A 16704-nucleotide genomic window follows, 5' to 3' on the forward strand; every position below is an offset into this window, starting at 1 on the left:
GTCCTTCAACCACAGGACAAGCTGTCTTCGATCTCCAGCCTCCAGCAGTTTTGGACTCAGGCTCAGGCTTGCAGACATCGGGCCTTTGACCTCAACAGTCAACTCTCAGAGTTCTGCAGATTCAGGACTGTGGTCAATGGGCCTCTATTTCCCCTTGCTCGTAGCCTTCCTAATGAACCATTCCCTCTTCCTCCCTCTCTTGAATTCACCCACACTCACTCTGCCCTTGCCACTTTAACCCTCCAGCTTCTGTGGATTGCTCTCCTTAAGAGTAAAACCACTCACAGAGCACTGTGGCTCATGCTCAGATTGGTCCTCAGTGGCCAATCACTCTCCCACTTACCCACACCCAATCAGGGTGTAGCAATGCTGCTAAGCTGAAGCACATGGACCCAGCACTTTTGGGGAAGCATGTCATTCATCAGCAGAAAGAAACCCATTGTTGGCTCCCAGTGCTGCTTTAAAGTTTGTTGGTGATTCACTATGTAAACCTAGTTGTGTACATGAGCTGCATTTCCATTGCCATATGCTGATGGATTTCAGATCAAAGGGGAATCATAGGACTTAAGAGAGAGTTACACTTGAATCTTCACTAATTTGCTATAGATGCGGTTAAAGTTACTAAGTCTTCACAAGACCAGGAGGAGATCCCAAAACCACAGCCATTAGAATGAGAAGAAAATGGGGGAAGGGCTCTGAGCAAGATGACTCATAGTCATCTGGCTGTCCAATGTTAGACTGACAAAGAAATAATGTCTGCTTTTCCAAGGACATCACAGAGGTCTGCTAAGTGCTACAACCACACCCTAGAGCTACCCAGCAGGGTCAAAGTTGCCTTACCTGTGGCAGTGAGTAACAGCTCTGTTCTCCTTGTATTACTCCGGCTATTGTTGAGCAAGAGACTTCTCTCCTAGTTACAGCTCACCACTGAATAAAGATTACACTGAGTTTACAGGTAGAGCTTAGTTCATCAACTAGTCCGGGGTTCGCTATTGAAGATTGGTGACCAAAGGTCAATTGAAAGTTTGGAAGTCAAAGCCCGATGACCAAAGCCTGGAGGCCCAGAGACTGTCCTGGAGTTTGGAGGACTGTCGTGTGTGGGGGTGGGAGGGAGGAAAGGGGCTTGTTTTGTTGCTTGTTGTATTCTGCATTGTTCTGCCTAGCATTGTGGGAATGCTGCCTTGCTGCCAGGATGTGTGGTGACACTTGTGGGCTGCCCCCAGCGAACAACACAGTTCACTTTATGTTTCAATGTACATGTGATAAATAAATCTGAATCTGAATCCTCCTTAGATGGACTACAAAAGAGAAGAGTCACACACACAAAATGCTGGTGGAAAGCAGCAGGCCAGGCAGCATCTATAGGAAGAAGTACAGTCTACATTTCGAGCCAAGACTCAGTATTTCCAGGACAGTAGGGTTCCCAATATGTTAAGGACTGTATACATGTCATTTTGAGGACTCTACAATAGAGGCCTGAGATGCCTATGACCTAAATGGATATCAGTTCCTCAGTGTTGAGCTTGTCAATGACCAGGGTCTGAAGTTAAACTTAGTTAAACTCTAAAATCAGCCATAAGATCTTACCAATGCAATAGTTCGCTTGCTGTTTCTACTCTTTTGCAGGCACCCCATAAAGATAAAAGATGGCTGGTTGGAATAAAAGACACGGTATCTGTTACATACCTAATTCCTAACACCCACCAAAGTCCTTCTCAACAGAGGAACGTGGATAAAGTTAGACTTTGAACATCATATTCAAAGGTTTCCAATGCCAGAACCATTTGCTGCTACACTGTTTCAGTGCATGAATGGAAACACGGACTGTCTGAATGATGATGCATCACATATCCTTTCACCTCTTCCTTTCCCACTATCTGGGGACCCAAATATTTTTTCCAGGTGTATCAGTGAGTCACTTGCACTTCTTCCAATCTGATGTACTACATTCAGTATTTGCAATGCAGCCTGCTGTACACTAGATAAACAAAATGGGGACTGAGTTACTGCTTTGCACAGTGCTTGTTTTCAGTCTAGGAAATTACCCCGAGTTTCCCATTCCATGCTACTTTAATTTCTTTATTCCATTCCACTCTGACCTAGAGTAATATACACCAAATGCTGAAGGAACGTCTGGGTCTCGGCCTGAAACATCAACTGTTTGGTCCTCTCTATAGATGCTGCCTGACCTTCTGAGGACACACTGAGCCTGACCCACTGGACATGTCTTCCTGCTCTGCCATTCACAAGATATTTCTCTAAAGTTTTGGAAAAGGTTTGATCAATACAAACAATAAGACAACCAAACACAATAGTCACAGTGGCAGTGGTTTCATTATTTTAATTTATTTTCTAAATCACTGGAATATATTTATGATTACCATAATAATTATATCTAGTAATACAATCACATATGAATATTGCTAGGTGATTTCTATCAATAGCGTTGACATAACTTTTTTATTTGTAGGGGCCAAGGGCAGAAGCCATGATGCACAATTCTATGGAGCATGGAAAATGGGTGTTCTTTCAAAACTGTCATCTGGCTCCCAGCTGGATGCCTTCTCTGGAGAGACTTATTGAAACAGTGGATCCTGACAAGGTGATTTTTCTTTTATTTTCATATGGAGTGAGGTATATAGTTAATGCTATCAGTCTTCTCTTTAATGATTTTGATAATATCATGTTAAAAATAGGACTAAAGATCCTGAGTTAAATGCAGATACAGAAAGTGGTTGTACGTGGAAAAGCTAAAAGCATGAAATGATGCCTTCTTTGTAAACTCCAATGACAAAGAACAGACACCAGATTAAAGTTACACATACAAACAAGCTGGAGGAATTCAGCAGGTCGGGCAGCATCCGTGGAAACGAGCAGTCAACGTTTTGGACCGAGACTCCTCGTCAGGACTGAAGAGGGGGGGGCAGGGGCCTATAAAGAAGGTGGGGGGAGGCTGGGAAGGAGAAGGCTGGTGGGTGTCAGGTTTAAAACCAATCAGAGGAAAGATCAAGGGGTAGGGGAGGGGAAGTAGGGAGGGGATAGGCAGGAAAGGTGAAGAAGGAATCTAAGATGAAAGCATTGTGTAGTAGAACAGACAGAAAGACAGACAGACAGACATACTTTATTGATCCCGAGGGAAATTGGGTTTCATTAGAGCCGCACCAAGAACAGTGAAGGAATATAGCAATATAAGACCATAAATAATTAAATAATAATAAGTTAATCATGCCAAGTGGAAATAAGTCCAGGACCAGCCTATTGGCTCAGGGTGTCTGACACTCCGAGGGAGGAGTTGTAAAATTTGATGGCCACAGGTAGGAATGACTTCCTATGCCGCTCAGTGTTACATCTCGGTGGAATGAGTCTCTGGCTGAATGTACTCCTGTGCCTAACCAGTACATTATGGAGTGGATGGGAGTCATTGTCCAAGATGGCATGCAACTTGGACAGCATCCTCTTTTCAGACACCACTGTCAGAGAGTCCAGTTCCACCCCCACAACATCACTGGCCTTACGAATGAGTTTGTTGATTCTGTTGGTGTCTGCTACCCTCAGCCTGCTGCCCCAGCACACAACAGCAAACATGATAGCACTGGCCACCACAGACTTGTAGAACATCTTCAGCATCGTCCGGCAGATGTTAAAGGACCTCAGTCTCCTCAGGAAATAGAGACGGCTCTGCCCCTTCTTGTAGACAGCCTCAGTGTTCTTTGACCAGTCCAGTTTATTGTCAATTCATATCCCCAGGTATTTGTAATCCTCCACCATGTCCACACTGACCCCCTTGGATGGAAACAGGGGCCACCAGTGCCTTAGCCCTCCTCAGGTCCACCACTGGCTCCTTAGTCTTTTTCACATTAAGCTGCAGATGATTCTGCTCGCACCATGTGACAAAGTTTCCCACCGTAGCCTTGTACTCAGCCTCATCTCCCTTGCTGATGCATCCAACTATGGCAGAGTCATCAGAAAACTTCTGAAGATGGCAAGACTCCGTGTTGTAGAAGAAGGCAGAATCATGAGAGAAGTGATAAGCAGCTGGAGGAAGAGGCAGAGTGAAACTGGGATGGGGGAAGGGAGAGGGAGGGAATTACCGGAAGTTGGAGAATTCGATGTTCATACCAAGGGGCTGGAGGCTACCCTGACGGTATATGAGGTGTTGCTCCTCTAACCTGAGTTTGGCCTCATCATGGCAGTAGAGGAGGCCATGTATGGACATATCCGAATGGGAATGTGAAGCAGAGTTGAAGTGGGTGGCAACCGGGAGATCCTGTCTGTTGTGGCGAACAGAGTGGAGGTGCTCGATGAAGCGGTCCCCCAATCTGCGCCGGGTCTTGCCGATGTAGAGGAGGCCACACCGGGAGCACCAGATGCAATAGATGACCCCAACAGACTCACAAGTGAAGTGTTGCCTCACCTGGAAGGACTGTTTGGGGCTCTGAATGGTGGTAAGAGAGGAGGTATAGGGACAGGTGTAGCAATTACACTTGCAGGGATAAGTGCCAGGTGGGAGATCTGTGGGGAGGGACGTGTGGACCAGGGAGTCACAGAGGGAACAATCCCTGCGGAAAGCAGAGAGGGAAAGTTTCAGATTAAAGTTCTAGTGTTTGTGTTCAGTTCAGTTCCGTCCCCGGAATGAACCATGTAGACCTTTGCACACCATTTCCTCGAAGGATGAAATGAGTTTGGTTTACTTTTTGGGTGTCAGCAGACAATTTTATATAGATGAAATTTCCCTTGTGAACGTTTAACTTCCTACATTTTTTAATAAATACTTTTACATTTGATACATACTTCTATTTATGTTAAACAGAAAACATATTCAAGATACAAAAACAAATTTAAGTTGCTTTGAAAATAATACTTGCATCCATAGTGATGAAGTATTTGAGAGGCTGATGATGAAATGTATCAACTCCTGCCCCAGAAGCAACTTGGATCCACTCCAATTGATTACCGGCACAACAGATCCACAGCAGATGCCAGCTCATTGGCTCTTCTTTCAACCCTGGAACATCTGGACAGTAAAGATGAATACATCAGGATGCTCTTTATCAACTACAGCTTGGCATTAAATACCATCGTCCCCTCAAAACTAAACAATAAGCTTCAAGACATTGGCCTCAATACCTCCCTCTGCAATTGGATCCTTGATTTCCTCAGTTGCAGACCCCAGTTAGTTCAGATTGGCAACAACATCTCCTCCACGATCTCTATAAGTACAGGTGCACCATAAGGCTGTGAGTTTATCCCCCTGATCTACTCACTTTACACTCATGATTGTGTGGCTAAGCACAGCTCCAGTAGCTCAAATGCCATATCAGAGTTTACTGATGACACCACTGTTGTAGGTCAAATCAAAAGTGGTGATGAATTGGCATATAGGAGGGAGATTGAAAATCTGGCTGAGTGCTCCCATAACAACATCTTACTCAATGTCAGCAAGATCAAGGAGCTGATTTTTGACTTCAGGAGAAGGAAACCAGAGGTCCATGAGTCAGTCCTCATTGGAGGACCAGAGGATCAGCAACATTAAATTCCTCAGTGTTATTATTTCAGAGGACTTGTCCTAGGCCCAGCACATAAGTGCAAATTCGAAGAAAGCACAGCCATGCATCTACTTCCTTAGGAGTTTGCGAAGAAAGGCATGGCATCTAAAACTTTGACAAACTTCTATAGATGTGTGGAGAGTTTATTGACTGGCTGCATCACGCTTGGTATGGAAAGACCAATGCCCTTGAACAGAAAATACTACAAAAAGCAGTGGATACGGCCCAGTCCATCATGAGTAAAGTCCTCCCCACCACTGAGCACATTTATATGAAATATTGTTGTAGGAAGCAGCATCCATCATCAGGGACCCCCAGCACCCAGGTCACACTCTTATCTAACAACACACACAAAATGCTGGTGGAACACAGCAGGCCAGGCAGCATCTATAGGAGAAGTACTGTCGACGTTTCGGGCCAAGACCCTTCGTCCTCGTGTTCACACTTATCTCACTGCTGCCATTAGGAAAAAGGTACAGGAGCCTCAGGACTCACATCACTAGGTTCAAAAACAGTTATGACCCCTCAACTGTCAGGCTCTTGAACCAGAGGGAATAACTTCACTTGTCCCATCATTGAAATGTTCCCTACAGACTCACTTTTAAGGACTCTTCATCTATGTTCTTGATACTTGTTGTTTATTTACTTATTATTATTTCTTTATTTTTGTATTTGCATAGTTTGTTGTCTTTTGCACACTAGTTGAACACTCAAGTTGGTATGGCCTTTCAATGATTTTATTATGATTATTATTCTATTATGGATTTATTGAGTATGCGTGTAAGAAAATGAATCTCAAGGTTGTATATGGTGACATATATGTACTTAGTTAATAAATTTACGTTGAACCTTTGAAATACGATTCTTTTGATTGCTTTGCATATGATTGATGTTCTTTCATATCTAGGTTCATCGTGATTTCAGGATTTGGTTGACTAGTTTGCCAAGCAATACATTTCCAGTTTCAGTTCTTCAAAATGGCTCCAAAATGACTATCGAACCACCACGAGGCATAAAAGCAAATCTCATGAAAACATACACAAGTTTTTCTAATGACTTCCTAAACTCTTGCTCTAAGGTAATTCTACAATTGAAATTTTGACAATGGAATGTGTGATTTGAAAACGCAGGATACTGACCATATTAGCTCTGTCATCTAGTCAGTGATCAGGAAGGTCTAAGTATAGGAATGTAAGGCTCAGAGGGAGGCTATTTAATCCATTGTGACTTGCCAGCTCTCTAAATCTAAATTTCATTCCACCTCTGCAATGCAATCTGTAGCTCTTACTCTTCCTTTAAATTTTATCTACTCTTCACTCAGAAGATGTAATCATTTCTACCATAATTACCTATTGTTACGTACCCCGTAACTGGGTGACTTACCAGCAAAGATAGAGAGGTCCGCTGAAGTCTGATGCTACTATTTTCAAACATTTTTATTTTTAAAGGGGCACAAACGTATGGTTAATACAAAACATTCAGATCATATACGTCGTCAATACTCAATCTAAAGCACAGGTATAGTAATAATCAATCAGAAATAAGCTCTATCATTGTCTAGGGGATAATACTGAGTCCAATGGAAATATAAAAGTCACTCAGAAGTCTGCAGGCTTTTCCGTTTGGGAACCGCTGGCATTTCACGTGTTGGAGAGAGAGAGATTGGTGAGAGAAAGGAACACTTGCCCGTTGTCTTTGCGCAGCAAATCCCTGGAATCAGTTGTTAGTTAAAAACGGTTTTTCCTTTGGTTTCAGCCACAGACTCCCGATCCGGAATCTAACGCACGTGGCTTCCTTCAAAATGGCTTCCCGCTCCGACGGGAAGCGCTATCGTGTCTTCTTAGTGTGTCTCCTTGGTGCATCTGAGGGGCCGCCTCAGCAGCCCACCTTTTATCAGGACTTGCAGGGTTGTAGCTGTCAATCAGGGTGGGGTGAGGCAATCTCTCCTCATCTCCCAGCCCACGTTGCCCTGAGGGTTTGCACGTAACCCAGTCCCCATTCCACAAAGGTGTCTCCAAGAGACAATGGCCATTTCCATGGCTTTTGTCTGGCTGAGAGGCCAGACCACATTCCAAAACCTTGAGGCCTCTCCCTCACTCTCCTGAGTCCAATTCAGCACGTCGCTCTCTCTCTTGGGTCATTGACCCCCCCCCCCCTTCTCTAGGGCTCTTGCGATTCTCACAAAGGAGGGGGCTGGGGTCATAACACTATTAAGCCAAATTTAGCAAAATACAAATTAAATTAAGTGTAGTTAAAATAACAAATATTTAACAAAATATAAGAAGAAATTTCTCCTGACCTCTCTCTTCAATTATAGTTTAAAATTTCTGGCCTGTTGTCAATTTAGAGGATTTAAACGTTTTCTGATTTATCCTCTATTATCTTAAAACCTTCCTCTAAGTAGTTTTGTCTACTAGAGAAAAATTAATCCCAGACTAAAAGTCAGCTTGCAAGTCAGTTGACTCTCCCCGTTATCTCAATATAAATTGAAGTAGCAGGCAGATAACTGCATTCTCATATCTCCTCTGATCAGGTATGATGCAACTTAAGATCAAGAGTAAGCCACACAAACCTGCCTCACCATTTGATAAAATAATGGCGGATCTGGTTCTTCAACTCTGCAGTCCCACTTAACTGTTGTGACCTTACACACCCTGTTTATCATGGTGCCATCTACCTCTGCCTTAAAATTTATCCATGACTCCACTTCCACAGCCTTTTGTGGAACTAAATTCCACAGACTTAACACTGCAAAAAGGGAAAAAAAGTCACCTCATCCCTGTCTTTAATGGGTGATGCATTATTTTTAAATGGTTGCCTCTAACTCTTAATTATCGACCTGAGGAAACATACCCCCCAATTCACCATTAATGCCCCAGTGGATACAAGCAAAGGCTAGTGTATCCTTTCCCATACGACAATTCATCCATTTCAAGTATGCATCTCTAAGGCTACATCCACACGAGACCGGATAATTTTGAAAATGCCGGTTTCGCGTAAAAACGATAGGCGTCCACACTATATGTTTTTAAAAATATCTCTATCCACATTGAAACGGAGATTTTGGCGTATCTCCTCCTTCTGGACGTGCGCAGGACACATCTACCGAAAACAAGTGACATGTTTGATGTCGAATCTCGCTGTGAAAGTGTACGTTTGTGTAGTTACAGACTAGAAAAACTTAAAACAACAGACAGCTGTTGGCTCTCGCGCAGGAGAACTTAAAACTAAAAAAAAAAAAAAATACTGGAGCGTACGGAGGCAACCAACAGGGAGTTCACGGACAGATTGACCCGGCTGACGACGAACATTGAAAAACTGACTAACTAACAAAAAGCACCTTGTTAAATATATAAATGCTTTAATGTCTGCATCAGTGTTATCTTGTATTTCCATACAATGTTACATTAGGCTGTTACACATCTATTGTCAGAGAAGTACTTGCAGAGTAGGTAAACTACCTTCATACGAGCAAGGACAGAAAACAGGGCAAAGTGAGTATACTTATTTATTCAGTAAGTTATGGGTCAAAATATTTGGTGAGTATGTTTCTAACTCTTCTGACTTCAGTCTCGTTGCCGTCTGTTCTGAAATTGTTAGGTTGTGTTCAAGAAAACAATGAAATAGCGCACTGCCATCTGATAGCGTTTTCAGTAGTCTCCAGTTACCCCGTCCACACTGATCTGCCCGAGCAGCGTTTTCAAAAATACCCACCCTGGAAAGCATTTCTGAAAAGCTCCAGTTTCATGGGACAAAAACACCGTTTTAGTGTGGTCAAAGGATAAAAACGAAGAGAAAAAGCTTCGGTTATGGATTTATCCGGTGTAGTGTGGACGTAGCCTAAGTCTAAGTTAAATTTACTGCTTCCCTTTTATAACTGAAGCATCATCTTCCTACTTTTGTATTCAATTCCACAAACAACATTCTATTAGCTTTTCAAATTGCTTTCAGTTAATTAATGTACAAGCCTTTTGTAAGTCATGCGGTGGGACACTGAAATCCCTTGGCAAATCAGAGCTCTGCATCTCAAATTATTTCGTTGAGTTTATTTGCCAGCCAAAATGGACAATTCAGATTTCTGTTTAGTACATTTTACTTGCCAGATATCTATATAGCCTCATTACATCCTCTTACAACTTGCTTTATTACTGCTTGCCTTTGTGTCATCAGCAAAGCTGTAACCATACCTCAGTGCCCTTGTCCAAGTTAATTGTGTACATTGTAAAAATTCAAGGCACCAATACTATTCCATGTAATGCGTCACCTAATACATCTTGTCAATCAAAGAAAGACCCATTAACACTTACTCTGTGTCCCATTAACCACCTAATCTTTTAACCACGTCAATATGACTTCTCCTACAACATAAGATTTCATTGTGAAATAGCCTTTCAATGTGACTGATGCACCATCAATAACTCTCCGAGACGTGAGGCGAGATATTGGCTTTTATTGACTGGAAGAAAGAACAAGAGCAATTGACCACCATGCTACATCCTGGAGACTAAGAGGCAGGGCTCAGGCCCCAATCGCCTTTATACCGGGGTCTGTGGGAGGAGCCACGGTCAGTGGGAGGAGCCACAGGAGCAGTCAGCGGGGGGGCATGTCCAGACAGGTATATGTAGTTCACCACAGTGACATCTTATTAACTGCTTTCTTGAAATTTATGACTATACCATCCACTAGTTCCCTTTATCCACAGCACATTTTACTACTTTGAATCCTCTTGTATTGCAATAAAATATCAACTCATGTTTGTTTAAAACTTTTTCTCTCAATTTCAGGTTTCAGATTTTAAGACCCTCCTATTTTCTTTGAGTCTGTTCCATGGAATAATTATTGAACGTAGGAAGTTTGGACCCCTTGGATTCAATATTCCGTATGAGTTTACAGATGGGGACCTACGAATCTGTATCAGCCAACTGAAAATGTTCCTGGAAGAGTATACAGAATTACCCTTCAAGGTATGAGCTAGACCATTATAATTGCAAATACAGAGGATATTCTCAGCATTAAGGAGACAGAAACTGAAAACTGTAAAATGGAAGAATATGCAACAGTATACCTTGCAGTTTTAGAACTGATCTGATGGTATTTGAGATCTTTATTAATCAGCGATTGTCCTCCCTTGTTCCCAGTGCAGTTAACATAGAGACATTGGTCTCCAAATGCTTCTCCTGAAAGTGAATCCATAAGCCATTGTATTTGATATTTTTATCCAAGGTATTCCAATTCAAATACTTGTTTCCACTTCACAGGTACTGAAATACACAGCTGGGGAGATTAATTATGGAGGTCGTGTGACAGACGACTGGGACAGGCGATGTATAATGAATATTTTGGAGGATTTTTATGCCGCAGATGTTCTAGAAGAAGATCATGTTTATTCAGAGTCTGGGATCTACGTGCAGATTAATAGTGAAACTGATCTTGAAGCAAGTGCAGATTTTTTTAATCTACTTTTTTTCATTCTTTAATTAATCATAGAATCATAGAGTTGATGTCTCTTCAACAGTGATTGTGTCTAACTCCACCACCTCCTCTGGAAATGAGTTGTAGATGTCATCCACTCTCTATGTAAAAAAAAAGTTACATTCCCCTCATATCTGCTGGAAAATTCCTCTTCTCACCTTAAAACTATGCCCTCTCACTTTCAATGTCCCAAATATTGGGAAAAGATTCTATCTAAAACTCTTACATATCTCTCCTCAGTCACTCCTCAGTCTCTTTTGATCCAGGAAAACACACCTAGCCTAATTAATCATTCCCTATAGTTAAAATCTTCCAGTCCAGACACATCCTGGTGCATCTCCTCTGCACTCTCTTCATCTCAGTAACATCTTTCCTATAGTATGGCAATCAGTACTCCAAACAATACTCCCAAGTGTGGTCTGAAGTGTGATTTTATGAATCTTCAATGTAATTCCCAACATTTTCATCGCCCTATCTACTTCTTTGCTGCTTTCACTTGAAGCACAAGATCCCTCTGTTCATCAACATTTTTAGCACCCTGGCTTATCCCTGCTGTCCATCTTAAGCAGTAGCTATCCTCTAAAGCTGTCCTTACTATTAACTAACAAAGATGCAAGCATTTTCATTTGGGGGCTTCCTTCTTTGCATCCCAAAGGGTAACTTTATGAAGTCCTGACAACCATGTTGGAGAATTGTTGATGCCTGCCCATCTTCCAAAAGACAATTGTTTTTCTAACTTTATAATGTCACAGATTATTAAAATAAACAAGAAAATGGCACTGAGGCCAGGAAAGAAAGATTAATAAAACCTTGATAAAGAGAGAGGTTTTTGAAAGATGAGTAAGAAGCAAACTGAAAAGATTTCAGAGAAAGGACTAAGTATCTCTCTAGAATAAATCAGCTTCCTTTCAAGTTTAATTCCAATGGACTCCAAAGTGCCAGAAATCTATATTAAAATGTTTAGTCTACTGAACCCAAGCACCTGTAAAATTTATAATCTGCCAAGCCCCTTCAGAAATGTAGAGGTTCATTATTATAAAACAGGTTCTATTTGAGTATATTTATGTTTTTACACCCCTTGCAAGGAAGGTAATGGTAATATGCCTTAAATACTAAATAGCGCTCTACCAGGTAAGAAGTAGTTGCAGAACACTTAGAACCATAGAACATTACAGCGCAGAAACAGGCCCTTCGGCCTTTCTTGGCTGTGCCAAACCAATTTTTATGCCTAGTCCCACTGACCTGCACCTGGACCATATCCCTCCATATACCTCTCATCCATAGATTTTTTTAATCTACTACTTTTTTCCATTCTTTAATTAATCATAGATTAATTAAAGTTTTTCTTAAATATTAAAAGTGAGCCCGCATTTACCACTTCACCTGGCAGCTCAATCCACACTCCCACCACTCTCTGTGTGAAGAAGCCCCCCCCTTAATGTTCCCTTTAAACTTTTCCCCCTTCACCCTTAACCCATGTCCTCTGGTTTTTTTCTCTCATAGCCTCAATGGAAAAAACCTGCTTGCATTCACTCTATCTATACCCATCATAATTTTATATACCTCTATCAAATCTCCCCTCATTCTTTTACGCTCTAGGGAATAAAGTCCTAACCTATTCAACCTTTCTCCGTAACTCAGTTTCTCAAGTCCCGGTAACATCCTTGTAAACCTTCTCTGCACTCTTTCAACCTTATATCCTTCCTGTAATTTGGTGACTAAAACTGCACACAATACTTCAAATTCAGCCTCACCAATGCCTTATACAACCTCGCCATATCATTAAGAACAACTAAGAATTAAATTTGATTAAAAATAGCCTAGTTCAAGAGAGAGCCTTTAGGCCCTGTGCAATGGATTACTGCAATGCTCAAGGAGAGATAGCAAAAGTTATTGTCACAGTTTCTTCAATCTACTTACAGTAGCTTTATAGAATGTGTGGCATAATAGGGGTTCTCAATGTAAAGGATGAGCAAGGTAACTATAGAATGAACAATTAGTTTAAAGTTAGTTGTGGCAATCCCCTAATATTTATATTTACAAAATTAACTTTGTGAGCAATCTCAGATAATCAAGTACAGTTCGAAACTCTCTAGTCTGTAACACTCTCGGGACTTGACTGATGCCAGACCACAGAATGTCAGACTCGAGAATTTGCCCCCAACCACCTTCCTCTGAGTAAGACAGTTCTTTTTATGCTTAGACACTCTCTGTATTGTGTAAGGATTCTAAGAACTGTCCATAACACAAAGTAACCTGTAGGCTGAGATCACAGTTAATTACTATAGTTCTTAGTTAGTTTCTGATCTTAGTTAGAATTAGTGTAATTAGTGGAGGTCTGTACTACAGACTCAAAACATGCGGGATCACAGGAATTGCCAGACCAAAGAATATTGGACTAGAGAGTTTTAACCTGTATAACCAGCATTAATCTGTTAAAAGCAACTTTTTAAAAAAGTGAATAAACAAATAGATTGATTAACTGTATCACAGAAAATCTTGTACCATTTTCAAAATGGTAGTAAAGGATTAAATATTAAAGCAACATTGATTAAATAATCTGATACAGTAATTAAAACATGAGCTTAGGGTTTAATGAATGTAGTATGAACTGGCAAAGGGTTGTAAGTGATATCCTTTGGGGTGACAATTTCTCCTCAATCGAACATAGTTGTGAGTAAACTTCTAATATACTTTTATTTTGACCATGGGGGAAATATTATCAGAAATTGCAATGTAAAATTTGGCAACCAATAATAAAGAATACTTTAAAAAAATGTTTGAGCTAAAGCATACTAATAATGAACTTTATTTGTAATATTTTAGATTTTGAAGCTAGTCTATGTGAAGTTTGTGTTGCGTTTATCAATGTGTGTATTTATGCAGACTTATATTATGTAATGTGAAACATAAATATGCAATGGAGATTTCTTAACCTGCTTCTAATTCAATTCCACAGGGCTACCTGGAATATATTAAGGATCTTCCAATTAACGACACCCCAGAAATATTTGGACTACATGACAATGCAAATATCACATTTGCCCAGAATGAAACTTTCGCCTTATTAAATTGCCTCATCCTACTTCAACCTAAAACATCACCCGCTGGAGGAAAAGGAGTTGAAGAGGTTTGTTTCAGCAAAGTTTTTATTACTCACTCACAAGATGTTGGAACAGGACTCTTATAAAGTTCATGGCTGATGTCTAAAATCTGGCACAAATGGGAAAAACACCATGTCGGATTTCGGATTTTCATGGATTTTGGAAAATGTAAGAGTTAAATTTGGGAAAACAAAGCACTGTACTACCAAATATTGTCCCTGTTTCCAACATCCAAAGTAAGAATAGATGTTTTAGGGTAGGTCAGATAAGGTTGTTTTAAGAATGCAGGAACCTGGTCAGTGGTGAACTGGAGCAACACATCAAAAGCTGAAAGAACTCAGTGAGACAGGCTGGATGTTTTTAACTTGTGATCCCAGAGTGCAGCAAAACCCACCCCTTCACTGGGGGTGGGTACCCACCCCTAAAACCCATATTGTATCCTCCTTTAAAGATAGTTATTTCTTGGAATTCTGCTTTCTCTATACCAATTAAGCCACTGCCATAATTCTCTAACCTCCACTGTCAGCAAGATATTTTAAATATCTTGCTCTGAATACTTAGAGGTCATTATTAGCAGAAATGAGAAATTTATAGTTTTAGAGGAAAAAGCCAGTGACTTCAGAAGGTGTCGAAACAATGCTGTATGTAAACAGCCATTAAAAATGTAAAAGGTTCCATAGCATGAATGATTCCTGGTTTTTCTCACAGCCCTACACTCTGATCTTTTCAGACCCAGATGTTAGCCTGGGTAGCATCCAGTCTATACTAATGATTGCTGCTGTATGCTCCTGGCCCATAGTCATTGCAGGCAACTAGATCCAGCTATTTCCCCTGATGATTCAAAGTACACTGCAGATGCTGTGGTCAAATCAACCTGATGATTCAATAGTTGACTTTGTCCTTGTTTCACAGAGATCTCAGCAGTTTCTGGAGATTCTCAGACTATCTTAGAGATTTGCCAATCCTTGCATAAACCCATGCTGCTAATATGCAGGGATTGTTCTCCAAGTGATCAACTAAAACTGGAGCACCTCATAGGTTGAGAAAATTGTGAAGTATTGAAATTGTCCAGGTCCTTAATTTAAAAATGCAACTAATATCCATTTTGTTTTTTAGATAGTAGAGGAAATGTGTGGGAATATCCTGGAGAAAATTCCTACCCTGATCGACATGAAGGCAGTGGTGGAGAAGTTTCCAGTACGGTATGAGGAATCCATGAACACAGTCTTGGTTCAAGAAGTGATTAGGTATGTTCGTTCTGTCACCTAGTGGTTAAAGTCAGAACTACACCATCAAATTCACCCTGAAGCTATCATTCTCCCAATCCTTCACTGGCTTGCTCATATTATCAGGAAGACTGACACAGCTTGGCACCTCAGGCTGAAAATTGTGTGTGTGTGTGTGTGTGTGTGTGTGTGTGTGTGTGTGTGTGTGTGTGTGTGTGTGTGTGTGTGTGTGTGTGTGTGTGTGTGTGTGTGTGTGTGTGTGTGTGTGTGTGTGTGTGTGTGTGTGTGTGTGTGTCTGATCTCAAAATGTACACAAACTCCTGTGCTATGCTGAGAGAAGATTCTTTAAAATGAATCTTCAGTCCACTTCTTTGGTATTGATGTAAAAGATCTAGAGAAACTGAGCATGCCTGAATTTCATACTGCCCTGTAGATCTTCCTAAAGGAAAAGCAATAAGCCTAATAGATAATCAGTATTTCTATAGACAAGGCTTATTCTGTCTCTACTGATGTTGGTATGTTTGCCAGAAGCACCTGCATTGGGAGATTCAGACAAGAAATGCACCAACTTTACAGGTAAGTGTGAGCAGTATGCATGAGCAACTACCAGGAAATTCTGCAGCAACATGCTTAACTCGTGTGCTGCAGAATATCAGGCAGCTTGTGTAGAAAGAGAAACAGGTCTGGTGTTCTTCATCAGAACTGAGAAAAAGAATTAGTTTTATGGGGCAGAAAAGGTAGAAGCAGACCAAGTTTCTGTTGACCCACAACATGAAGTTTAGCAGTATACTGACACTATGTTTGGAGTGAGATGATAAATTAAAGTGGGCCAGAACTCCTGTGTCTAAACATAGCTGCCCAATGATCACACAATCTGCATTTGGTTTCTCCAATATAAAGAAGGCTACGCTGCTAATGCTGGATGTAGTACACTAGACTGGAAGAATTGCATGTGAATTAGTTTGGATACCTGAATGATGGGAAGGGAAGGAGTGTAAGGATAAATGCTGTAGTGTTTGGTTCACTTACAACTTCAAGCAACAACCTTATTTCAACTTGTCTTTTGGATTTATAGCTAACATAATCATGCAGGAATAGATTAAATAATTTATTTTTCATTTGATTGTTTTGTAGGTACAATCGTCTATTGGAGACTATTGTGCAAAGTCTTAATGACCTGGTGAAAGCTCTAAAGGGTTTGGTTGTGATGTCCTTGCAATTGGAACTGATGTCAGATAGTTTGTATAATAATACTGTCCCAGAACTCTGGAATGCCAAGGTAACACTTACACCATTTTATTATTGGAATTAATGTAATGAGTTGTTTGATACTTAATTAGGATGGCTCGATAATGA

General features: G+C 40.9%; 1 protein-coding gene across 1 annotated transcript in view; it reads left to right on the forward strand.

Moving 5' to 3' along the window:
• The window catches only part of dnah1 (dynein, axonemal, heavy chain 1), a 367482-nt gene that overhangs the window by 330624 nt on the left and 20154 nt on the right, over positions 1 to 16704 (forward strand). Inside the window, exons 69-75 of the mRNA XM_073072534.1 lie at positions 2471 to 2602; positions 6454 to 6624; positions 10331 to 10510; positions 10805 to 10981; positions 13978 to 14148; positions 15239 to 15369; positions 16483 to 16627. Of these exons, the coding sequence (XP_072928635.1) occupies positions 2471 to 2602; positions 6454 to 6624; positions 10331 to 10510; positions 10805 to 10981; positions 13978 to 14148; positions 15239 to 15369; positions 16483 to 16627 (1107 nt within the window). The remainder of the gene's footprint in view (positions 1 to 2470; positions 2603 to 6453; positions 6625 to 10330; positions 10511 to 10804; positions 10982 to 13977; positions 14149 to 15238; positions 15370 to 16482; positions 16628 to 16704) is intronic.

The sequence above is a fragment of the Hemitrygon akajei genome, chromosome 19, assembly GCF_048418815.1.
Source record: "Hemitrygon akajei chromosome 19, sHemAka1.3, whole genome shotgun sequence".
NCBI classification, from domain to species: Eukaryota; Metazoa; Chordata; class Chondrichthyes; order Myliobatiformes; family Dasyatidae; genus Hemitrygon; species Hemitrygon akajei.